We start from the raw sequence: 26,228 nt of genomic DNA on the forward strand, positions 1-26,228 counted from the left end.
AAGATAAGTTTGATGCCATCTTCTCTCTGAAGCATTCCCTAGTTGTGTGTGTGTGTGTGTGTGTGTGTGTGTGTGTGTGTGTGTGTGTATGCGTGCGCATGCTAAAATATATGTAGCACAAAATTTGCTTTTTTAACCATTTTTAAATGTGCAGTTCTGATGGCAGTAGGTATATTCACAATGTTGTGCGACCAACACCACTATCTCCAGAACCTTTTCATCACCCCAAGTAGAAACCCTGTACCCATTAAGCAATAGCTCCTCATCACTCCCTCCTCCCAGCCCCTCTTAACCTCTAATCTACTTTCTGTCTCTATGTACTTGCCTATTCCATATGTTTCATATAAGTGGAATCACACATTCTTCTGTGTCTGGCTTATTTCACTTAGAGTAATGTTTCCAAGGTTCATCCATGTTGTAGGAAGTATCAGAATTTCATTCTTTTTTATTGCCGAATAATAGTCCATTGCATGTATATATCACCTTTTGTGTATCTATTTATCCACTTGAGTGGTGTCCACTTGTTGGTGATTGTGAATGATGCTGCTCTGACTGTTCATGTACAAGTGTCCATCTGAGTCCCTGTTTTCAGTTCTTTGGGGTGTGTAGCTGGAATTGCAGGATTCTCTAGCTTCTTGAGTTAGTATTTCCTTCCTCTTGTTTTCCCAAAGCACACCACATGTGACTCTATCATAGTGTTTGACGAATTGTTTTGTAAATAATTTCTGCCCATTCCTGTACTTCATTGGACAGCATTAGTTGCAGTATTTAGACCCCTGTCTGGTACCGAGTAGCTGTCATTACACATCTACTGAATGATTAAACGAATGAATGAAAGAAGGAACACTCAAGCTAAGCAGTCATGTCATGGGCATGGTGGCTAAATGCACCAAAACTTGTATGCTATTAAGGCCTGTTTATAATCAGCTTCTAAAGAGAAACAGCTTACTAGTCTCTGGTAGGGTGGGAGAAAGTGCAAAATTTAGAGGCGAGACACTTTTCTGTGAAAAGAGGCTCCATGGAACAGCTTGAAATTTTTGAAATCCAGCCACAGTCTAAAATACCAACCACGTGCAGTCAGGGTTTGTGGCACACAATTGAATGATATTTTCCTCTGAGATTTTAAAATACAGATTACCAGTAAAAACGTCCAATGAGTCTCTTCTACCTTGCCTTTAGACATTCCGTCCAGCCGCTATGCTGATAGAACGATCGTCCGACTTTGGAAAAACCTGGGGTGTATACAGATACTTTGCCTATGATTGTGAGAGCTCGTTTCCCGGCATTTCCACTGGCCCCATGAAAAAAGTCGATGATATAATTTGTGATTCCCGATATTCTGACATTGAACCCTCAACGGAAGGAGAGGTTTGTTTGTTCTTTTTGTTTTCCATTCTACTTACAAATCTAGTTTTTGATCATTGCAAAAATACCAATTCCTCTTATAACTGTTTTTAGGTGATTTTTCGTGCTTTAGATCCTGCTTTCAGAATAGAAGATCCGTACAGTCCAAGGATACAGAGTAAGCTTGTTTTCAAATAAAAGCTTTGATGAAGAACAGCAATCATGGGAGAATGCTTACCCAGAGCACTGCTACCCAGAGTCTAAATATCAAGTGCTAATTCCACCCTCTTCATTTCCTTCTTTCTTTGCAATGCTCTTGAAATTGGCAGTTATCAGTCCTCACTGAAGGGGAACACGTTTTGATAAGAGTAAAAGGTTTGTGTCATAAGACCCCAAACCATTATGCTGGTCATAATACCTTATTTATTGCTCAGTATCATATATATATGACATGTGTGTATATATATATATCGCATATATGATATATATCATATATTATGCATACATATATATAATTATGTATATAAAGGTACAGATTAGGCCATTGTAACAAGGTGTCCCCAAAAATGCAGTGTCTCAAAAAAGTTGACTTCTCTCTTATGAAATCACCGAGGGAGATTTACAGATAAAGTACCATTCACTTGCCGCAAGCAGGCTTACCAGATAAAATACAGGATGACACCCGTTTCAGCATGAATTTTCAGATAAATAACAAATCATTTTTTTAGGATAACTATATCCCATGTGATATTTGTGACTGGTACGAGCCTATTCCATGCAATATTTGTGGTTAGTATAACCATGTGATATTTGGGACATATTGCTACTGCAATGATTAATTGTTTATCTGAAATCCAAATTTACTGAGCACCTTGTATTATTATTGCCAGATCTGGCAAGTGTAGCCATTAGGTCACCCAGGTTCCCAGGTTCCCTCTGTCTTGCAGTCTGTATCCACATGGTTAGACCTGGATCAACCCCACCCTATCCTTGTCCCAACCTGTGGGAGGGGACAAGTAAAGAGCAAGCGACCTGAAGCCATACATCACATCCGTTCGCACCCCATTGGCCAAAATTAGTCCCCTGGCTACACCGCAGGAGATGTGAGATGCTCTAGCTGGTGGCTGTGTGTGCTCTCAAACTCTTGGCTAGGGCTCTCATTGTCAAAAGAAGAAGAGAAGAAAGAATCCTGGGGGAAAATTTGAGGTCTCAGCCATATTCAACGTGGTCATTAAGATGAGGGTTGCAGTTGCATTTCACAGATGAATCCACTGAGGCTCAGAGTTGGACTCACACGCATAAAGTGACGGGGCTGTTTAATGAGAGATCCTGAACGCACGTGTTATGATTCTTAGATCAGAGTGCTATCCAGCATCCAGCAACCAGGCTCATGTCTTTACACAAATACATTTTGATCTTCTTGGTAGGCAGAATGGGCTTTGGAGTCCGACACAGCTGGGTTTAAGTCCCAGCTCCAGCATATTAGAGCTCTGTGACCTTGGGCAAGTCATTTACTTACAACTTTTTTTTAGCTTCTACTTTTTCATCTGTAAATGGAGATAGTCATATTGACCTTCTGGTTGTTGTGGACGGAAAATGAGTAATGTATATAAATGACTCACCAAGGTGCCCAACGCATAGAAGATGTTGGGTCCGTGAAGCTGCTGCCACTGTTGGTGTCGTCACTGCCATCAGCTGTCACTCAGGCCTTCTGTAGACCGGGTCCTGCACCTCAGAGTGAGGATAAGGCCCCCTCTCCAGCTACTGAGGTGCAGTCAGTTGAGCAGAGGTGGGGTGAGGTCTTGCTGGTCTTTCTCAGTGGAGCATGGCCCTCCTTTGAACCAAAGCCCCGTGGCACTTCCCGGCTCACAGCAGAGGAGAGTAGAATGGAAGGAGTCCAGGGAATATTGCCAGAAAAGTGCTGTTTCCCCCCTTAATTTTACATATGGCCCAGACCATGTCTGGTCTGTAATTTACTCAGTCATTCTATTGTCAAACAAATATTTATTTATTTTAAAGTTTTATTTTATTTTTTTTTATTTTATTGGAGTATAGTTGATCTACAATATTGTGTTAGTTTTAGGTGTACAGCAAAGTGATTCAGTTACACATGTACATATATCTGTTATTTTTCAGACTGTTTTCTCATATAGGTTATCCCAGAATATTGAGTAGAGTTCCCTGTGCTATCCAGTAGGTCCTTGCTGGTAATCTGTCTTGCATACAGTAGTGTGTGTGTGTTCATCCCAAGCTCCTGATTTATCCCTCCCCCACCTGCCGCCATGTTTCCCCTTTGATGAGCACAAGTTTGTTTTGGATATCTGTAAGTCTTTCTGTTTTGTAAATAAGTTCATTTGTATCATTTTTTAAAATTAGATTCCACATATAAGCGATATCATATGACACATTTGTCTTTCTCTGTCTGACTGACTTCACTTAGTGTGATATCAAACAAATATTTAATGGTACATCCAGCCCTGTGCCATTTTTGAGTGAGCTCTGGGAGGCCTGCCCTCCCCGCTCTCAAAATCCAGTTGCGAGAAATGTCCACACAGGCTCCATGACCAACACCTCCTGGGTCCGTAAAAGGACTCACGGTCTGTCCCTTTTGGGTGAAATTTGTGGGACTTGGAGAATGTGCTGCCATTATAATTCTATTGTCTTTGGCTGTTAAATGGCATCAGAAAACCTATTCCTATATTAAAGAGGCATCCACTGTAACAGATCATGCTTTGGATTTACTTTGTAATCAAGGGAACAATATCTCTTTAGTTGTCCCTATTGTTGAGGCCTCCGAAACTCACTTCAAAAGTGATTGTGCCTCTTATAACAGCAGTCAATACGAGGCTTAGTGGTTGTTAAATATGGCAGGAGAGAGCGAGGGAGCTCATTTGCTCTGCTGAGGGCTTCCACAGAGATCACTCAGGGGCTTCTAAATACTCCAGCTGCCCTTCAAGTTGTTTGGCCTCTTGTCAATAGGCGCTTGTGCAGGAGGAAATGTTGGCATTCAGAAATTCCGTTCGGTGAAGTAGTACCACAGTTTCTCTGTTTAGTTTTTGATTTTACAAAGAGCCTAAGTTGAATGCATGGACTCATGGGCTTTCTCTTTCAACCCACAGCTATTTCTATACTCTTCATTGTAAGCTGTGCATATATTATAAGTATTTAAAATTGTATGTGGGCTTTGAAAGTATCTGATGCATTGGACCAATGCCCCGTTTGTCCCGTGTTGTAAATTTTAAGAATCTATCAGCAGAAATGAAAGTAAAGCTTAGGAGCAATTTTAGGCTACAGAGCTAAAATTAATCAATCTTTTGGGGACTAATCAATCTTTTGGGCTCCACTTCAGCAAGAGCCACTTAGTGATTAATGAAAACACAGATGGAGAAGATTGAATGACTCTTGGTTTATCAAGTTATTAGAGAATGTAATTGACAGCCCCGCTTCTGTAATAAGCATAGGCCTATAGACCCAGGAAAAGGAAGATCAAATAAGAGACATTGGTCTAGAAGTAACTTCTATTTAGGAAAAAATAATTTGCCTCAACATCCCAATACTAAGCTCCTTTATCTTCACGCCACTGTATTATATTGGTAGTTATATTGGTAAACTGTAAAACTAAGACCCAGAAAGTTGTAGATTGTAACGGTGCTTCCAAACTTGGTTGAAAAGTCAGGCGCTGGATTGTGGTTATTCTATTGTGTTAAATCGATTTTAGTAACTTGGACTTCACCTAAATTGGTGGGAAATTTCAGATAGCATTTTCCTCTCCAAAGATAAACACAAACATGTCTCTAACTATCTTATAATAATAATGAGAATTGGAGTGCTTTGATAAGCTCTTTCCCACCTGAATGGAATTTTCTGATTTTGAGACTAATTGCTGTGGGAACCAGATGGTATTGCAATAGTTTAGATTACTGTGTGTTCAGTGGCTTCCGGCAATCATGCAACCGCATTTTTAAATTTCTCCGCCTCCACACTTCTTCCTGAGACATCAGTCTGCCAACAAATCCATCACAGAACATATGTCTTGTTAAACTGATGAGAAGGGAATAACCTTTCTTCGAGAGACTGTCACATTATGTTAACCTTTATCATTACGTGCATCTAGATCATGCAAGGGGGGGTAAGCTTAAGCCATTTTTATTTGTCATGCCTTTCTATAAAGAGAAAAAAACCAAGTTGTCTAATTGCGAAGGAAGTCTTGCTTCTTTGATCAAACTTTTCATATTCTTGGTGACCTTCTTAGATCTCTTAAAAATCACCAACTTGAGAATCAAGTTTGTGAAACTACATACTTTGGGAGATAACCTTTTGGATTCCAGAATGGAAATCAGAGAAAAGTACTATTACGCGGTTTACGATATGGTGATTCGAGGAAACTGCTTCTGTTATGGCCACGCCAGCGAGTGTGCCCCGGTGGATGGATTCCACGCAGAAGGAGAAGGAATGGTAAGTACACGTTCCAGGCAGCTTCCTCCTTCATATGGGTGATTCTAAAAAGCAGATGGAAGCTAGTAGTATTACCTTAAGCCTTTTTATTTGGGGTCTTATTTTTCCAGACTGCTATTTAGTCCTTTGTACCATTCCAGTGGTTGATTTTTTTTCTTTTTCCTTTTCTGTTTGCTGATTTTCTTGGACTACGAGAATGTAAAGAATACTCATTTCGTAGACACCGAATTTTTGGAAATTGTCCCTGTGGGCTGCTGCTACAGTAGATACTTTAGTCAGTAAGGATTAAAAAGTTTTCTACATGGCAGTCACATCTTCCTTTACTTGAGGGAATATTAAAAACCACAAGCATTCCAGCCTGCATGCCAGAAGGCATAAATTGACCCCAGGCCAGAGAACCTGGAAATTTGAACCTAGAACCACGGGACACCATTTAGGAGTCAAATGGACTTTGTTTCTTGATCTTCTAGTTTTATTCTTTTCCCACTTTTATGCTGTGTTTTCAAATTATGTAATTTTAAAAATAGGGGACTTGGGTAACTTGCCAAATGGGTAACGTTAGGATATTTTACCAGTTTCTAAGTGAATTGTTACTTCTTGTTAGAAGAGACCAGAGTTTAAGTAATTTGCCAAAGGGCCTTAAGTAAGTACATGGCAGATGCGAATTGAAATCTTGCTCTCCTGACTGCACCAGGGCCTCCACTGGACTGTGGGCCTTGCTTCCTTTTTTTTTTTTTTTTTAATTAAATAAATATTTTTATTTATTTTTTTTGAATTTTTGAATTTTATTTTATTTATTTTTTTATACAGCAGGTTCTTATTAGTCATCCGTTTTATGCACATCAGTGTATACATGTCAATCCCAATCTCCCAATTCATCCCACCACCACCACCACCACCCCCCACCACTTTCCCCCCTTGGTGTCCCTACATTTGTTCTCTACATATGTGTCTCAATTTCTGCCCTGCAAACCGGTTCATCTGTACCATTTTTCTAGGTTCCACATATAATGCGTTAATATACGATATTTGTTTTTCTCTTTCTGACTTACTTCACTCTGTAGGACAGTCTCTATATCCATCCACGTCTCTAGAAATGACCCAATTTTGTTCCTTTTTATGGCTGAGTAATATTCCATTGTATATATGTACCACATCTTCTTTATCCACTCGTCTGTCAATGGGCATTTAGATTGCTTCCATGACCTGGCTATTGTAAATAGTGCTGCTATGAACACTGGGGTGCATTTGTCTTTTTGAATTATGGTTTTCTCTGGGTATATGCCCAGTAGTGGGATTGCTGGGTCATATGGTAATACTATTTTTCGTTTTTTAAGGAACCTCCATACTGTTCTCCATAGTGGCTGTATCCATTTACATTCCCACCAACAGTGCAAGAGGGTTCCCTTTCCTCCACACCCTCTCCATCATTTGTTGTTTGTAGATTTTCTGATGATGCCCATTCTAACTGGTGTGAGGTGATACCTCATTGTAGTTTTGATTTGCATTTCTCTAATAATTAGTGATGTTGAGCAGCCTCTCATGTGCTTCTTGGCCATCTGTATGTCTTCTTTGGAGAAATGTCTATTTAGGTCTTCTGCCCATTTTTTGATTGGCGTGTTTGTTTTTTTAATATTGAGCTGCATGAGCTGTTTATATATTTTGGAGATTAATCTTTTGTCCGTTGATTCATTTGCAAATATTTTCTCCAATTCTGAGGGTTGTCTTTTCCTCTTGTTTGTAGTTTACTTTGCTTTGCAAAAGCTTTTAAGTTTCATTAGGTCCCATTTGTTTATTTTTGTTTTTATTTCCATTACTCTAGGAGGTGGATCAAAAAAGACTTTGCTGTGATTTATGTCAAAGAGTGTTCTTCCTATGTTTTCCTCTAAGAGTTTTATAGTGTCTAGCCTTACATTTAGGTCTGTAATCCATTTTGAGTTTGTTTTTGTGTATGGTGTTAGGGAGTATTCTAATTTCATTCTTTTACATGTAGCTGTCCAGTTTTCCCAGCACCACTATTGAAAAGGCTGTCTTTTTTCCATCGTATATCCTTGCCTCCTTTGTCATAGATTAATTGACCATAGGTGCATGGGTTTATCTCTGGGTTTTCTATCCTGTTCCATTGATCTATATTTCTGTTTTTGTGCCAGTACCATATTGTCTTGATTACTGTAGCTTTGTAGTATAGTCTGAAGTCAGGGAGTCTGATTCCTCCAGCTCCGTTTTTTTCCCTCAAGACTGCTTTGGCTATTCGGGGTCTTTTGTGTCTCCATACAAATTATAAGATGATTTGTTCTAGCTCCGTAAAAAATGCCATTGGTAATTTGATAGGGATTGCATTGAATCTGTAGATTGCTTTGGGTAGTATAGTCATTTTCACAATGTTGATTCTTCCAATCCAAGAACATGGTATATCTCTCCATCTGTTGGTATCATCTTTAATTTCTTTCATCAGTGTCTTATAGTTTTCTGCATACAGGTCTTTTGTCTCCCTAGGTAGGTTTATTCCTAGGTATTTTATTCTTTTTGTTGCAGTGGTAAATAGCAGTGTTTCCTTAATTTCTGTTTCAGATTTTTCATCATTAGTATATAGGAATGCAAGAGATTTCTGTGCATTAATTTTGTATCCTGCAACTTTACCAAATTCATTGATTAGCTCTAGTAGTTTTCTGGTGGCATCTTTAGGATTCTCTATGTATAGTATCATGTCATGTGCAAACAGTGACAATTTTACATCTTCTTTTCCAATTTGTATTCCTTTTATTTCTTTTTCTTCTCTGATTGCCATGGCTAGGACTTCCAAAACTATGTTGAATAATAGTGGTGAGAGTGGACATCCTTGTCTTGTTCCTGATCTTAGAGGAAGTGCTTTCAGTTTTTCACCATTGAGAATGATGTTTGCTGTGGGTTTGTCATATATGGCCTTTATTATGTTGAGGTAGGTTCCCTCTATGCCCACTTTCTGGAGAGTTTTTATCATAAATGGGTGTTGAATTTTGTCAAAAGCTTTTTCTGCATCTATTGAGATGACCATATGGTTTTTATTCTTCAGTTTGTTAATATGGTGTATTACATTGATTGATTTGCATATACTGAAGAATCCTTGCATCCCTGGGATAAATCCCACTTGGCTCTGCACCGGGGCCTCCACTGGGCTGTGGGCCTCACTTCTTGACGAAAGGTGTGCCTTGCTTAGTTGATGTTGGCCTTTTCAAAAATTGTTAGTCCTCATCTAAGAAGGTGAAGGTGCAGGACTGACTTGTATTCAACAGTCTAAAACTTCTGCCTTCCCTTTACTCTATATAGAACCTTTATTGCACAGATAAAGTTGAATTTTTAACAGAGCCTGAAGGGAGAATATGTCCTTCTAATCTTTTTGCTCCATGTTTCAGAGAATGCCAGGTAGATGATATTTACTTCTCAGAGTAACAAATCCTGCGTGTAGCTAACCTCATGTAGTCATGTCACTACCATGCGTCTCACAGTACGTTGTACTGTTGATTCAGATGCCGTAGGGTCCTGTGGTATGGGCTTTGGGACTGGTTTTCAGGCTACCTAAAACCACCTTGTAATGAGAGGAATTTAGTCTTCTGCTAACTACACTCTTGTCAGGGTGGGTTCAGGGTAGACCTGTCTGTCCTGTTTCTGAGTTCCATCCTGTAGTAACTAGTGTTAAGGTGAGGGATCCATGTACGTGCATATTTGCTAGACGGAAAGAATTGATTTATCATTTATGTGCCTCAGGGGCTCAAGTGTGACTGGTGGTGTGGTGTAAAAGAGCACATCGTGGTCCCTTCCTGAAGCAAAATAATCTGTATCTTTTTCTGACATTTTATATTTCTTTCCTTAAAAATGTAAATGTGGTAACTGATTAATTCTTAAAATCTCATTTTGGGTTGAAAAAACATTTTTAAGTGCTGAGCCGGAAGTCAAAGACCAAACAAAGCAAGCTGAGAAAACCTGTCTTTTGTATGGCATGGGGTAAAGCTTGCAGTAAATTGAGTTGGTTCCCGGTGGTGTGTACACATTTAGTTCTCCATTATAACTTTTGTTGATTTCTATTATAATAGATTTTTTTTAACTGTTAAGTAACTAGTTTGTTTTTTAAAGAAATTTTTAAGTGACTAATTTTGCTCTTCTGTGTTTTTCTCATCAATACTTCAATAAGAATATTTATCGAGTACCCATTATATAGCAGGAACTGTTCCTAGAGTTGGGAATTACGGCCATCAATAAGACAGGACTCATCGGGGGGAAGGGACAAAATAAAAACAAAGAAACCCTCATTGTGGTGCGCTACAGATGAGGATTAGTATCAGAAGGGGTTGATATTTTCCATTGATTGTGGGAAAGGTCTGGCCGTTAGTATATCTCTTCCTTTGCTTTTTTCTGTTTTCGTAACTTTCAAGGTTCACGGGCACTGCATGTGCAGGCATAACACCAAGGGCTTAAACTGTGAACAGTGCATGGATTTCTACCATGATTTACCTTGGAGACCCGCCGAAGGTCGAAACAGCAACGCCTGTAAAAGTAAGTCTCGGGCAAAGGGACGTTCTGAATCAGTTCAGACCCCGGTATCCATTTTCAGAGTAGAGATGCTGTAACAGTACACTGGTCTGCAGAAGGAAGAAAAGTTACTACCCTTTTCCCAGCCTCACCCTGATAATCCTAGGAAGCCACTCTCCAGTCTATTAAATTAATCAGTATTTGAGCAGCACCTATGTGTTTGGCAGATTTAGTAGAAGACAGAGATGCCATCCCTGACATTGTACCTGTTTTTAAGGCAAGATGACCATGAGCGAACAGTGAATGAAAACAATCGTGTGGTGGATCAATAAGGTCTAAAAGAGATGGAGTATTTGTCAGCCTTGTTTCTGTGCCAGCCCAGCTGCAGCCTGTGGCATCTTTCCATCCACCCATCCACCCATCCCTCCCGATGCTATTCTCTGGGCAGAGGGGGAGTTTGAAACGCCACCACCCTTCTCCACACACACAGTGATTCTGATAGACTATCATCCCTGCGAGGCGTGCTGTCTCTGCCCCCACTGAGAACTGTTCTAGGAGCTCAGAAAACAGTGAGGGCTGGAGTGGTCAAGGTTTTGTTAGTAAGGACGACCAGCTGGCCCTTAACAGATAGTTAGGGTTGTTTAGGTAAAGAGAAGAAAGCGCAGGGGGGTGGGGGGGAGGTGGAAGGGCGTTCAGATAAGGAGAACACAAAACACAAGGCTCTAAGGACATTCTCATGACACCAGGGTTTAATTCATGATTCTGGGGTTTAATTAAACCAATGTATCCAGGGCACGACGACACAGTCCCTCCCTACAGGACGGATAAGGCCAGTGTGTAGAGCCCCGTGAGGGCCCCAGTGAGAGAAGCTTCATTGTGAGAAGACAAGAGTCGTCGATGGGGATTGTTGAGCGTGAGAGAGAGATGGTTAAAGCTGGGTTGGACCAAGAGGACTCTGCCGAATGGGCTAGAGGAGGGACAGAATGACCCAAGAAGGCCAGCTGGATGGCTGTTACGGGTCTGATTAACAGAACCTGGCTCGCTGTGGTGGTGGGAATGAGGAGCAAGGGAATCCGGCCTTCATACCATGTTCCTCAAAGCCGGCAGCCCAGACAGGCTTCCCCAGGAACATATCGCCTAGAAAACCCTCTGGAGGGATGTATTCCCGTCCCACCCTGAGCATGACCCAAACGCTTTTCCCTGCAGTGCAGCCTTCCTGTGAGTGAGCCTCCACGGGGACTTACCCCAGAACTTTTCAACTTTTTATAGCCCATTCTCTTCCAAAGAGGGCAAGTGAGGTTGTTTCATAAAGGTCACACTCGGAAGGTTTCCAGCATGGCTTAGGATTTACACTGATGTCGTAAGCAGATGCGTCCTTTCCACCGCCAGCACCTTCTTGTTAATTGCCATTTTGCCTGAACGTCGTCCCCAGTTTCCAAAATGAGCTTCCTTCCGACCAACCCCATCCTCCCCCGGTAAGTAGATTGAAAAGGCTTTTCCTGCCGTCGGTCTTGTCTCGCAGAATGTAACTGCAACGAACATTCCAGCTCTTGCCACTTCGACGTGGCGGTCTACTTGGCCACTGGCAACGTCAGCGGAGGGGTGTGTGACGGCTGTCAGCACAGCACGATGGGGCGCAACTGTGAGCAGTGCAAACCGTTTTACTACCGGCACCCGGAGAGGGACGTCCGGGATCCTAATCTCTGTGAACGTATGTGGGGAAAGGTCACGGGGGGGCCTGTTCAGGTCAGCTTTCAGCTTGAATAGTCTGGTAGTCACCATCCTTCTCTGGGGACTCAGATCCAGCCTCATTTTAGCTGCTGTATAGGATGCCGGGGGTGGAATTTACTTAGTAGTCCAGCCTTTTTGAGTCTATTTTTGTGACACTTGGAGGGATGAAGGGAACATGTGTATTTCTACATACACACACATTGTGTTACCTGATGCTTCTCATTCTCCTTAGAATGTACCTGTGACCCAGCTGGTTCTCAGAACAAGGGAATCTGTGACAGTTACACGGATTTTTCTGCCGGTCTCATTGCTGGTCAGTGTCGGTGTAAATTACACGTGGAAGGAGAACATTGTGATACCTGCAAAGAAGGCTTCTATGGTTTGAGCACTGAAGATCCATTTGGTTGTAAATGTAAGTACATGTGTTCAAAAAGTTTGGGAGTTCTCATGTGCACGTAATTCCCATTTTACTTTGCAATTCTTAATCCAGTCGACTACTACAGACTCACTTGGTTTGTGTTTCTTTACTTCATTTTATCTTTAATGAAGCTTGTACTTGCAATCCTCTGGGAACAATTCCTGGCAGGAATCCTTGTGATTCTGAGACTGGTTACTGCTACTGTAAGCGTCTGGTGACAGGACAGCATTGTGACCAGTGTCTGGTAGGTAAATCGTAATTACATGGGATGGGTGGTTTGTGAATATGACGTTTCAATAGAGAACGATTCTCACAGTTGTAGGTTCTACCATCACCCTTTTATGTAAATATTAATATTAAAAGCCACGAGTAGACAATTCGCAAAAGAGGAATTACTAATGAATAATTTTGACAAGATATTCACCATCGCTGTTAGAGTTGCAAAATAAAACCACGGTGAAGTACCATCTTTACAGACAAAACTAACAAAAGTTTTTTTAAAAAGTAGGAATGCTGACTATTAAGTGAGGACATAGTGAGGGGCAGGTACTCGTGTGCTACTGATGGAAATACAGACTGGTTCATACTTTGTGAAAAGTGTTTTGGAAATGTGTATCCATAGCCTGTAGAAATGTGCATCCCCTTTGACCCAGTAATCCCGCTTTTGGGAATCTGTCCTAATGAAATAATCAGAAAATTGGACAAAGATGTATTCACCAGAAGACTCATTGCATCTTTTATTAATCATAACAAAAATAACTTGGAAGCAACAGTAGGGAAAATAGTTAAATAAATTTGGATGTTTCTATGCAGTGTGATATTTGGTTGCCATTGAAAATGATGATAACATGAGGAAATGCTTATGCTGGTGTGAAAAAAAAAAATAAAAGAACACAGGATGTGGGTAGTATCTTGACTAGGGAAAAAGTTCATCAAGAAAAACAAAATCTGGAAGGAAATAGACCAAAAAGTTCACTGTAGTGATTCTGGGTGGAGTAATTATGAGAGTAATTTTTAAAAATTATATTTTATATCTTTTAAAACATTTTTGTGATTGCTTTCATATTACTGTCTCACTGCCAGAGTAATTCCAATGAAGAAAATTGGCATGTTTGCTGCTAGCTCACGTTAATTCTTGGATGAAGGCTATTTGCAGGGCAAAGAAACTGCTCTGATCTGGGGTTACCATGTGGGTATGTGTGCAACCCTCTCTGACCCCTGTGACCCAGAGCTTGGGTTCTTTATGCTAGAATACTCCTACTCACACCTATTGTGTAGGCTTTCTGCTTTCACGGTGCAGATAAATGTTTGGTGGAACATCCAAAACACGCCATAACTTGTCTCTTGCTGAGTCTATTGTGTAATTACAGGAACCCCCCTTTAGATGTTTAATCTTTTGTTCTGCAGCCAGAGCACTGGGGCTTAAGCAACGACTTGGATGGATGTCGACCTTGTGACTGTGACCTTGGGGGAGCCTTAAACAATAGGTGAGTGGAGCTGCTCTGACACTCGCGCTCAGTCACCCCCAGCGTCCTTGCGACCTCTAGGACGAGGGTGATGTTCGGTGTCTCCTAAGAAGATAGGCAGAGTGCATTCACCTTTGCTTTGAATGCCTGATAATCACTTTTACCTGTGCTCTCAAAGTTTTCAAAGGTTTATTCATTCCAAGAGTTAGCTTTGAAGCTAGCTTCCAAGACTAGCTTCTCTAGTCTTTATGTTTCTTGGGTTTTTTATTTTGTTTTTTGATGTTTCTTTAGTTTTTGTCTTTTTTTTTAATTGAAGTATAGTTGAGTTACAATATTGTGTTATTTTCAGGTGTTCAGCACAGTGATTCAGTTATATATGTATATATTCAGTTATATATGTATATATTCAGTTGTATATATATATATTCTTCAGATTCTCTTCCCTTATAGTTTATTATAAAATATTGAGTATAGTTCCCTGTGTTATATAGTTGGTCCTTGTTGGTTATTGTTTCTTGGTTTTTAATAGTGTTATTTGTTTTGTATTTTACTTTTCGGTTTTTTTTAAATTATGGAAACAGTGTATGCCCATGGTTTTAAAAAAAAAATTCAAACAGTTCAGACAGGTATCCTGCCTTTTTTCCCCACCAAGTTCCATTGCCTTGAAGTGCCACCGTTAACAGTTTCTTGTGTCTCTCTAGAAATTAATAATAGTGCTCAAAATACCTGTAAAAATGACAGTTTTCTTCCTCTCATTTCTTTTGAAATAATATGTTAGGTGTTACTTTTTAAACAAGACAAGTACAAAGGAATATAGTCCATGATTTCCTACTCAGCTTAACAGACTTTTTTTTATAAATCAAAGTAATGTATGTATGTACATTACTCTGCAACTTGTTTTTTTAATCTAAAGATTTTTTTTTATATCAGCATCTATTCATCTACCCCTTTTTTTTTGTATTCTATCATGTGATAGTGCCATGATTTATTGATTTCCGTTTTTTGTTTTTTTTTCTTTTCAAAAATGTTGCAGTGAATATCCTTATTGGTAATCTTGATGAATGTTTGTAGACATATCTATAGATTGGGTTCCCAGTGATGGAAATGCTAAGTCAAAGTACATGTGCATTTTTCTGTTTTACTAGAGGATGTCAGATTGTTCTCCAGACATATGGTGCTAGTCTATTTTCCTCCCAACCAGTTACAAAGTACCTTTTTCCCCAGTCCCCCACCAGCAGCTGGTATCATCAAAACTTTTATTTTCACCAGTTTAAAAGATGGAAAATGCAGTCCCATTTTGATTTGTGTAAAGGCTCTTCATTTTATTCTTCACTATTTCATTTTTTCCAACTTGCCGGTACATTAATGAAAATTACATACAATAATTTTAGTGACTTAAATATGTTGGTATTCCTTGAATTGGTGAGACATGACCCTCTCCTCAAAATGATCAAAGTACACATTTTGGCAAGATGTTCAATTTGCGAGAGTTGGATTAATTACCTTTGAGTCGTCTCTGTGTGTTACTGGATCAGATTCAGAACATCTGGTAAAAATAGCATAAGTGACTGTTGGGAGGATAGACAGATGTTTCCCTGTGGCCCAGTATCTTCCCCGGGAGAATGTGCTGAATTCATTGAGTAAGCCTCATGGATTCAAAAACTGACTCTCTCACAGGAAGACTTCCCAACACTGTAGTAGCGTGCTTCGGCAGGAATGAGATTTTAGGCAGCAAGAACATGTTCTGTTTGGCCTCCGTATTTGGGTTTGTTCTGTTCCAGATCGTGCAGTAAACTTGGGACAGCATGTTGCCTCCGGAACTCCAGGGTGAATGCCTGTTCTTAGAAAACCTCCAGAGGGGAGGAAGCAAGGATAATTCCATAAAGGAGGAAAGCGAGACCAACTGCTGTCTCTGCTGATGAAATCACTTCCCTGACTACCCTTGGTGACCCCCAGAACACAAGCTGATGATTCCTTTAGTAACTGATTCCTCAATTCAAAGCTGTCGGCACTCCAAAAATGCTTCTCGATTAGAGGAAAGTGGCATACGTCACTCTCCAAATTATGTCCTAAACTCAGGAATGTCCTGTGTTCCTTTACCCTAAACGGTTTTTGTTGCTTACACTCCCTTCCTCTCTCTCGCTCGGCCACACATGCTTCCTGTCTCTAAATGCACCCACGCACAGCCCCTGGCCTGCCCCGAATCTCTCCTGCAAAAAATGTGCAAAAACCAGAATGTGCTAGTCAAGAGAGTTTGTGAAACAAAACATTTTAGTGAAGTTTTTTTTTTCGGTTTTGATTGGAGTAGAGTTGCTTTACAATGTTGTGTTAGTTTCTGCTGTACAGCAAAGTGAATCAGTTATACATGTATACATATATCCTTTAGTGAAGATTTTAAAGTGGGTAATTTGATCTTTCTAGCATGATGGATGAAATAGATGCCTTACTTTTGGCATCATTGGTGGGGGAAGAAAAGAAACTTTCAAGATGCCTCTAGTCTTGTGACTCTTCAGTGTTTTGTAGTCATCCTTTTCAAGGTTGTTTTTCCCCACAGGACTTTAAGGGTCCCAAAGAGGTGACAGAGGCTCTGTCTTCTAAAGCACCAATTCTTCTAGAATGCTTGGTGCATAACAGATGCTCAGGATCATACTTGCTGAATGATTGATTTGTTGCAGACAGTCATAAATATCTTCCACCTGACAGTATTATTGTACTTTGCTTTGCCTCAGACACATGTTGAATAAATGTTGACTGAGTAAAAGAATTTGAGAAACAAAAGATTTTTACGATATAAAAATTAAACATGCCCTCCTCAGGAGAGGCAATCTCTAAATCAATCCCAAAACATTCCTTGGCTACTTTGGCCAGGGCCAGATTAAGTGTAAAGTCATGAAGTGGAAAAAGTTTTTAAATGTTTTGTTTAATGAGCTGAGTGGCTTTTGGTAGAACAATTAAAGTGTGTAATCCATGCCTATTATATTGACAGCTAGTCTGAACTTCGGAATATTTTAAAGTAAGACCTAATTGATTTAAATAATGTGACTCAAACCAGGTTAATGACGTTTTGCCTAGTAGATAACCTGCTTTTTTGTTTTTTAATTTATTATTTATTTTGGTGTATCGGGTCTTAGTTGCGGCACGTGAGATCTTCGTTGATGCATGCAAGATCTTTTGTTGCGGCGCGCTGGCTTCTCTCTAGTTGTGGCGTATGGGTTTTCTCTTCTCTGGTTGTGGCACGCGGGTTCCAGAACGCGTGGGCTCTGTAGTCTGCGGCACAAAGGCTCTCTAGTTGAGGTGCGCGAGCTCAGTAGTTGTGGCCACGGCATGTGGGATCTTAGTTCTCCAACCAGGGATCAAACCCGCATCCCCTGCATTGCAGGGCGTTTACCGCTGGACCAGTGGGGAAGTCCCCTAACCTGCTTTAATGAATAAATAAGGGTGGTTGCTAAGTAAAGGCTGCTTGCAACTGTTTAAAACATTGAAAAATAGAAGCAGCTTGACAGCATCCTTCAAAATTATTTCATCAGTTAAATTTAGGACTTTGATATCTGGCTTGAAGCCCACCACTTTCTTCTGAAGATCTCTCCTCCGTAGACTGAAGGCCCCAATCCTCCCTTAATGTGAAAACACATTACTTCTGCATCTTTGTTAGCACTCCTTCTGCTTTGTGTTATAGCTGTTTGTATTTGAAAGGTCTCTTTGGACAGGGATTGTGTCTTAGCTGTTTTTGCATATTCTTTTGTCCCCAGCCCAGTGATAGGTGCTCAGTAAATGAGGAGCTGAAATTTATTGTGCTTCGAAACCAGAGCAGAAGTTAATAGATATTTTCATCAATGTATGGGATAACTGTGGTGTATCTAACCCTTTGTTAATTGCTATGGCAGCTGGACATAAAGAGATTATCGAACATAGCTCCTACCCTTTAAGAACGTATTCTAGTTGTAGGGGAATTGGCGGTGGAGGTGGGGTGGAGGGGTGGTGGGGAAGCTGCTCTGGACAGAATGGATGGTGCTGACTGCTCATCACTGGGGAACCAGCTCTTATTTGTAATCAGTATTTTGGAGGAGATTTCAGCGTTGAACAGAGTAGTGGTCCTTATGAATGATGATTTTTTATCCTTTAATGTTTTGCTTTATTTCTTAGTAGTAAAGTTGAGATTGTACAGTATTTTCCCTGCTCATCACTGTTTAAATGAAAGAGTTTTCCTTCCAAGAGTTGCCAGTTGCTACATTTATGAGAAATCTGTGTTTTTGAGAAACGATCTTTTTATAAAATTTATTTTATTGATGTATAGTTGATTTACAATGTTGTATTCATTTCTGCTGTACAGCAAAGTGATTCAGTTATACATTTCTATGCATTCTTTTTCATGTGCTTTTCCATTATGGTTTATCACAGGAGATTGACTATAGTTCCCTGTTGCTATACAGTAGGACCTTGTTGTGTATCCATCCTGTACATAATAGTTTGCATCTGCTCAACCTAAACTTCTAATCCATCCCTCCCCCCCGCCACCCCCGCCGCCCGGCAACCACAAGTCTGTTCTCTATGTCTGTGAGTCTGTTTCTGTTTTGTAGATAAGTTTATTTGTGTAGTATTTTAGATTCCACATATAAGTGACATCATGTGATTTTTGTCTTTCTCTGTCTGACTCACTTCACTTAGTACGATAATCTCTAGGTCCATCCATGTTGCTGCAAATGGCATTATTTTGTTCTTTTTTTATGGCTGAGTAGTATTCCATTGTGTATATATGTACCACGTCTTCTTTATTCATTCATCTGCCAACGGACATTTAGGTTGTTTCCATGTCTTGGCTATTGTAAACAGTGCTGCTATGAACATGGGGTGCATGTATCTTTTCTTTTTTTTTCTTTTTAAGAATCGATTTTATTTATTTTTTGGCTGTGTTGGGTCTTCGTTGCTGCATGGGGGCTTTCTCTAGTTGTGACGAGCAGGGGCTACTCTTCGTTGTGGTGCGCGGGCTTCTCATTGCGGTGGCTTCTCTTGTTGTGGAGCATGGGCTCTAGGCACGTGGGCTTCAGTAGTTGTGGCTCGCGGGCTCTAGAGTGCAGGCTCAGTAGTTGTGGCGCACGGGCTTAGTTGCTCTGCGGCATGTGGAATCTTCCCGGACCAGGGATCGAACTCGTGTTTCCTGCATTGGCAGGCGGATTCTTAACCACTGCGCCACCAGGGAAGTCCACATGTATCTTTTCGAATTATGGTTTTCTCTGGATATACGCCCAGGAGTGGGATTGCTTGATCATATAGCAATTCTATTTTTAGTTTTCTGAGGAACCGCCATACTGTTCTCCACAGTGGCTGCACCAACTTACATTCCCACCAACAGTGTAGGAGGGTTCCCTTTTGAGAAATAATCTTGGCCTTTACCCTTTGAGGAAAAAAATAGGGCCTGTGCTAGGTTTCTGTTGCTGCCATAACAAATTACCACCACTTAGTGGCCTAAAACAACAAATTTATTATCTTACAGTCCTGTATGTCAGACACGGTCTCAGGGGACAAAAATCAAGGTGTCGGTGGAGCCACGTTTCCACCTGAAGGTTCTGGGGAGACTTTTTCCTGCTCATTCTCGTTGTTGGCAGATTTCAGTTCGTTTGGTTGTAGGATGCAGTTCCCGTTTTCCTGCTGGCTGTCAGCTGAGGGCTGTTCCCAGCTTCTAGAAGCTGCCCACATTCCTTGCCTCTTTGTTTCACCTTCACAACCAACAGCGGTGGGTCAGATCCTCCTCGTGCCACAGCTCTGGCCCACTCCTCTGCTTTCCTCTTCTGCTTCTAAAGATTCATGTGATTCGCTTGGGCCCACCTGGGGAACCCAGGATAATCCCCCATCTCAAGGTCCTTAACCTTGATCTCATTAGGAAAGTCCTTTGTGCCACATGAGGTAACATATCCACAGATTCCAGGGATGAGGATGTGGACATCTTTGGGAGTCATTATTCTGCCTGCCACGGGCCCTGATATATTGTGTTTTGTGTCTTTATTCTACCTAACTGATCCAATGAATTGCACCTGTATCTAGTTACAGGGAAATTGGTGGGGGGGGACACACAGCCTTGTCAGATGTATCATTTCTATCTGATTTGATTTCGCTTGAACACAGGAAAGAACAGTGGCACGTAATAAATCTTTTTCCTCACTCTGGAGGAGGCGGGATTTGAGCTTTGGGGTGAAGGCACAGAGGTGGGATGACTGTGGCATGGTGAAGACCTGGTCTGATCTCGACCGTGTCTGCTCACGTTTCCCCATGAGCCCTCTCGGCTCCTGTCTTCCTGTCTTCTCTCTGCGGCCTTCAGGCCACCTCTGTCCTGGTGTCCCCTCATCTCCTCAGGTGAGCAGTGTCTTCCTCTCACCTGTCGTTCTTTGCTCTTAGCTCTGTGTGGGCACTGCCTGCATTTTGATTGGTTGTACTGGTCAATTGCTTTATTGTTTATCCCCCTTGGTTAGATTGGAAGTGCTTTAGGGCAGGAACTATTTTTTTCTCCCATTTTTCTTTCTCCATATCATTTCGCTGGAAATAATGGACTTAACAAGGAAGGTAGGATTGGTTCAGAAGAGAGTTGACAGGGACTTCCCTGGCGGTCCAGTGGTTAAAACTCTGCGCTTCCACTGCCGGGGGCACAGGTTCGATCCCTGGTCGGGGAACTAAGATCCCGCATGCCGCGAGGTGCAGCCAAAAAAAAAAAAAAAAAAAAGAGCTGACTGGCATGGACTAAAATGGGAGAGTTTCGACACCAGGAAGCACAGCTGCCAGGGCTAATGTCTGCTCAGTAAATACTTGTGGAAGAGTATGAGGAGTGTGGCTCAGCTAAAGCCAAGGGTGGGCACCCGAAAGAGAAGCAGCTGTTTTCAGAAGAGGGGTTATAGAGGCTGCGGGAAACCAGGCAGAGGCTCCGTGACTTGACAGAAGAAGAAACAGTTGTGGGTTTTTGGGAAGGCGAGGCTTTGGGAAGGTTGGTTTGGCCGTGTAGCTGGATGATCTGGGCAGGGGAGAGAGAGAGGAGCTGGGGAGATCAGCTCGGGAGGTGGCTGGAGTAACAGGTGTAGAACAGTGACACAGGGGACTAGGGTAGCCGCAGTGACAATGAGAGGAAACGGCTGAGTCGAGAACCGTCTTGAAATAACACGTGTTATATTGAGGATAAAGGGAAGATTATGTCTCACCTACATCAGAGGGATTTTTTTAAATTGAAGTATAGTTGATTTACAATGTTGTGTTAATTTCTGCTGTACAGCAAAGTGATTCAGATATATATATACACACACACACACACACACACACACACATTCTTTTTTATATTCTTTTCTGTCATGGTTTATCATAGGAGATTGAATATAGTTCCCTGTGCTCTACAGTAAGACCTTGTTGTATATCCATTCTCTGTATGATAGTTTGCATCTGCTAATCCAAAACTCCCAATCCATCCCTTCCCCCTCTCCCCCTTGGCAACCACAAGTCTGTTCTACATCAGAGTAATTTTAAATCTGCTGACAGAAATAGCAGAGCTGAGGATAAGTCAGTGTGTGAGGTGGTGAACAGTTTGGGACAGGAAGAATTAGAGGTGACGGCTGGGCAAACCATGGAAATGTCCCATTCACGGCTGGAGGGGTACAACCAGAGCACAGTCGTGAGTAAGAACTAAGAGCTGTAGGTGAGGGCCACCTGCATGGGGGCAGATAAAGCCCCAAGTACGAGTTCACCAAAGGAGCGGGTGTTGAGTGGGAGCCACGCCTACCGGTGACAAGCGTTCAAGTGTGTGGACACAGGCGTGTGGCTGTGGAGCTGACATGAGGGGAATTCCCTGCACAGGGTCAGGTCCTGGTGAGTTGTTTCTTCTTTACAACTGTGCTGCGGGTAAAAGCCTCTCGGGAGCCTGCCCGCTGTCTCTATCCTTGCCTTCCTTGGCTTGTTCTCTAGTAATGGACGGCATTGGGAAGAATCTGGGTGTTTTCTTCTTTGGTGGTTCACGTTTGAGACATTTGTTCCCTCAGTAAACATGTGCTGGGGAGGAAAGGGATTTTCTTTTGTCCCTGTGATGTCATGTGTGACGCCTGAATTTTGGAAAATGGCTTTTGGTGGATTAGCTCGAAGGAGGGCTGGGTCCTGACTGGAAAAAGCTTTCCTCCTCTGGGAATTGTCTACAGGATGTTGAATGTGCTCTTACCCCTGTAGGATAAAAACTATTTACATGACATAAAGGAAGAAGACTTCAGCTGGATCAGGACAGGGCTGTTTGGGGTGTTTTTAATAAAGCTCTGAGTGTTCAGTCTTCCTGTGAGTTGTAACTTACCTTAGGTATTTGGTTTAAAATGAACTTAGGGACGAGAAAAAAAAAAAAAAGAACTCTGGGAATAGGTTTAAAGTAACAATTCCAAATCACATCTTGACTTTAATGAAATAAAAATGGATGCATGTAATTCAGGGTTTTTTCTTTTTTTAGTTGAAGTATAGTTGATTTACAGTGTTTCAGGTATAAAGCAAAGTGGTCGATAATTGTCCAACAAGAGAGGAAGTGATCAATGCCTTAACAATAAAGATAGCAAACAACTGAGGCCTCAGAAGACACCATTTGAGAAGAGGAGAGGGAGGGAACCACACAAGCCTTCATGAAGGGATGACCGTTGAAAAATCAGGAGGATTTGAAGACACAGTGCGTCAACTTTAATGAACACCTACTTCGTGATCAGCTTAGTTGTTGATGTGTCGCATACATCATTTCTCTTGCAAGGAGGCGGTGGCACGACGGAGAAGGTGGTTCCTTCTGTGGGATGGGGAGTGATGGTCACAGCAGGAGGGATTTGTGAGCTGAATCTTGAAAGAAGAGTGGGTAGATCTTTGCTGGGTAGATAAGGGAGCAGGGCATTACAGGCTGCAGGAACAACACAAGCAAAGGGAAGGGGTCATGAGTCCCCCAGTGCATTGGAAAAACTCTTAAGTAGTTCAGTGTGGCTGGAGAGGCGAGGGCAGAGGTGAGGCTAGGAAGGTAGAGAAGAGCCAGATGGTGGGGGCCTGGTGCACCTCCCCAAGGCCATCGTGCCTGGAAGTAATGCGGTTAATACATCTCATGAGGGTCATTCAGGCAGCTCTGGGGGAAGGTGGAAGTTCAGGTTGCGAAGTTGGAAGACTGTCAATAAGGATACCAATTAGAGGACTGTACCTGCTTTTACTGTGAGCGAGAGAGAGAAGAAAGGCGTGGCCTAGTCAGTGCAAAGCGGGGAGAGATGCACAAGGTGCTAGGAGGGGAAATCACCGAATTTGGTTCCTGATTGGCTATGAAGAAAGAATCTGGAGAAGAACTTCTGGTTTCTGATGTGGTTGACTCTGGGTGGTGGAGTCTTCTCCCCAGCAGAGAACATGGGAGGGATTGGGTGCTGCTTTCTGGGATCTGTGATTAGCCTCTGGGACAGCTAAGTTGGAGCTGTCCTTCTGGGAGCTGGATATTTAGATGTGAGGCCCAGGAAAAGGGGTTGCATTTGCAAAAGAGATTTCAATGCAAGAACATATGTGATAACTACAGAAAACCTTAACGTGGCACAGACGGAGCGTAGTCAAGAGAGCAAGGGAGATAAAACCCAGAGACCAGGTCACTGAGAGCTTTCAACCTCAGCAGTCTGGGATTAATTTGTAGGCAATGTTTTTTTCCGTGTACTTATATTCTGAAGGAAGTAAGAAAACCCTACCCGAATGTTTCACCCCACTTACTATTTAATGGCAAACGTGGATCTGCTTCCAGTGGGTTCATTATGAACGTGGTGAGCACAGCTGACCAGCTCTCCTTCCTTTCCAGTTGCTCTGCAGAGTCAGGCCAGTGCGTCTGCCAACCCCACATGATCGGACGCCAGTGCAACGGAGTGGAATCTGGTTACTACTTCCCCACCTTGGATCACTACATCTACGAAGCAGAAGAAGCCAACTTGGGGCCTGTAAGTAGGGGGATGCTTGCCAGGTGGGTAAAGCAGAGTATGGGGGGGCGGGCAGTAATGGCATATACACATTTTGCAAAGAGACCAAGTAAGAAGCATCTTGTCAGTGAGTACAAAATAAGGGTGAGGAACAGGCCTTCTTGAGAACAGTCAGATTTAAAGCTAAGTAAATCCATAACGCAGAAGGAGACTTTGGAACATTCACTAATAAGGCTTTTGGTGTTTTTAGGGAGGTGGGTTGTTTTTTTTTTTTTTTTTTCTTTTTCCATTCTCTTCTCTACTGATGCGCCAGAGTTAGCTGGTATAGTAAATATTCAGAGAGGATATTGCTTCAGTTTTCTAATGCTGTGTAACAAGCCGTGCCAAAAATTAGCGGCTTCAAATATATGTCTGGCACTTCAGCTGGGATGGCGGAAACAGCTGGAGGCCAGCTGGGTGCTGTTCTCCAAGCAGCTGTCTTGAGCTTCCTCACAGCATGGAGGTGTCTGGACAGTGAGAATTCTTACCTGGCATCTGGAGGAGGAAACAGAAACTGCCAGGTCTCACAAGGTCTGGGCTGAGAAGTCCCAGAATGTCATTTTCTCACACTTTGCTGGTCACAAGGCACAAGGCCAGACCAGATTCGAGGGCAGAGGAACATAGGTTCCACCTCTTGATGGGTAAAGCCGCACACACATACATTACAGGGAATGAAGGACTTCATCTCTGGAGGTAGCTAATCACAGTTACTGTATGTAATCCTGTGAACAAACTCAAATGCACACTTGAGTTAAGCAACTCAAATTGATCCATTCTCAGCCTTACAATCAGAATTCACTCATCAGTAGTGAACATTCATGGTTGTAACAAGTTTCCTCACTTGTACGTGGCGCCTGAAACAAATGCCAATGAGAATGACAGAAATACATCCTCTAGATATCGGGCTAGCCTTGTGGAAACCTGGGACATACCTGGTCACTCCTAGGCTTGCTAGTAACAGCATTTGGGATGTTCTCTTTCCTTCCTTCATGCTCATTTTCCTGGTTTATATCATAGAAGGTATATCCTAAGCCTTAAGCCCATCTCCAGTGTCCCAAGACTACCTCAACCTAAAAACTAAAAAGAAACCAATTACCTGTTTATAAAGCAAAAAATTATACAGTCTGGAAAATATGACTGCAAAAAATGGGTTTAATATCTACCGTTTTGGACCTTTGGGTGACTTCAGATTTCTTCGACTGTTACATTGAATTCCATTTCAAGTAAAGCATCGGTCCTGTCCCCTTGTCCTCAGGGGGTCAGCATAGCGGAGCGGCAGTATATCCAGGGCCGTATTCCTTCCTGGACTGGAGCGGGCTTCGTCCGAGTGCCTGAAGGGGCTTATTTGGAGTTCTTCATCGACAACATACCATATTCTATGGAGTATGACATCCTAATTCGCTATGAGCCACAGGTAACCCCTTGGTAGACTAATGGGGGGGGGGATATTGGTAGAAAAATCTTTCTTCTAATGAACACTGTGTCTCTGTGAATTGTGGAGGGTGCATTGTAATAGAGGGAACGCTCTCTGACTTTCTATGCCCCTTGGAAGTAAAAATGTACATTTTTCTTCAGTTTCACAAACATTTCGTGATCTCCTTGTTAGGCACTTAGCCTTGCTGAGAACTGAGGTGGTGATGAGAATGTGCCAGGTTCTCTCCTTGCCTTTATGGCCTGCCCTGCCCAGGGATGGACACATGTCCCTAACTGCCATCAAAGGTGGAAAGTCTAAGAGCAGAGACACAAACAGTGCTGCAAGATGAGAGGTTCATACCAGCCGGACTGGCCAGGGGCTGCCAAAATGTTTACTAAAGAGTCAGTTGTAGGCCTTAAAACAGAGGTGGAATTTTGACACAAGAGGAAGTAAGGAATATGGAAGTAAGTAAGTAAGTAAGTAAGCAGCGGAGAAGGGGGTGTTTTGAGCATCCTTCCACATAGCCAGGTAAGGGATATGGTTGGAGATGCTGTTAGGAGAAATGCTGGGATCAGTAAATGAACTTGGACTCTATACTAACAGGAAGTTGTCAAAGGGTTTTGGGCAAGGGATTGTCATTATCTAAGCTGTGGGGTTTTGGGGTGTTTTTTTTAATCTTCTTTTTTGCTTTTAAGTCAGAGAAAGACGAATATCATATGATATCACTTACATGTGGAATCTAAAATATGATAAAAATGAACCTATCTACAAAACAGAAATAGACTCACAGACATAGAAAACAAATTTATGGTTCCCAAAAGGGAAAGGACGGGGAGGGATACATTAGGAGTTTGGGATTAATGGATGCACACTACTATATATAAAATAGATAACCAACAAGGACCTCCTGTATAGCACAGGGAACTATATTCAGT

General features: G+C 41.9%; 1 protein-coding gene across 2 annotated transcripts in view; it reads left to right on the forward strand.

Moving 5' to 3' along the window:
• LAMB1 (laminin subunit beta 1) overlaps positions 1-26,228 on the forward strand; it is a 75,029-nt gene that overhangs the window by 14,319 nt on the left and 34,482 nt on the right. For both annotated transcript variants that reach the window (XM_061198418.1, XM_061198419.1), the window contains exons 6-15: positions 1,180-1,368; positions 1,459-1,522; positions 5,597-5,799; positions 10,209-10,329; positions 11,828-12,016; positions 12,269-12,448; positions 12,586-12,698; positions 13,862-13,941; positions 23,726-23,861; positions 25,135-25,293. In XM_061198418.1, coding sequence (XP_061054401.1) covers positions 1,180-1,368; positions 1,459-1,522; positions 5,597-5,799; positions 10,209-10,329; positions 11,828-12,016; positions 12,269-12,448; positions 12,586-12,698; positions 13,862-13,941; positions 23,726-23,861; positions 25,135-25,293 — 1,434 coding nt within the window. The remainder of the gene's footprint in view (positions 1-1,179; positions 1,369-1,458; positions 1,523-5,596; positions 5,800-10,208; positions 10,330-11,827; positions 12,017-12,268; positions 12,449-12,585; positions 12,699-13,861; positions 13,942-23,725; positions 23,862-25,134; positions 25,294-26,228) is intronic.

The sequence above is a fragment of the Eubalaena glacialis genome, chromosome 8 (genome assembly GCF_028564815.1).
Source record: "Eubalaena glacialis isolate mEubGla1 chromosome 8, mEubGla1.1.hap2.+ XY, whole genome shotgun sequence".
Taxonomy (NCBI): Eukaryota; Metazoa; Chordata; class Mammalia; order Artiodactyla; family Balaenidae; genus Eubalaena; species Eubalaena glacialis.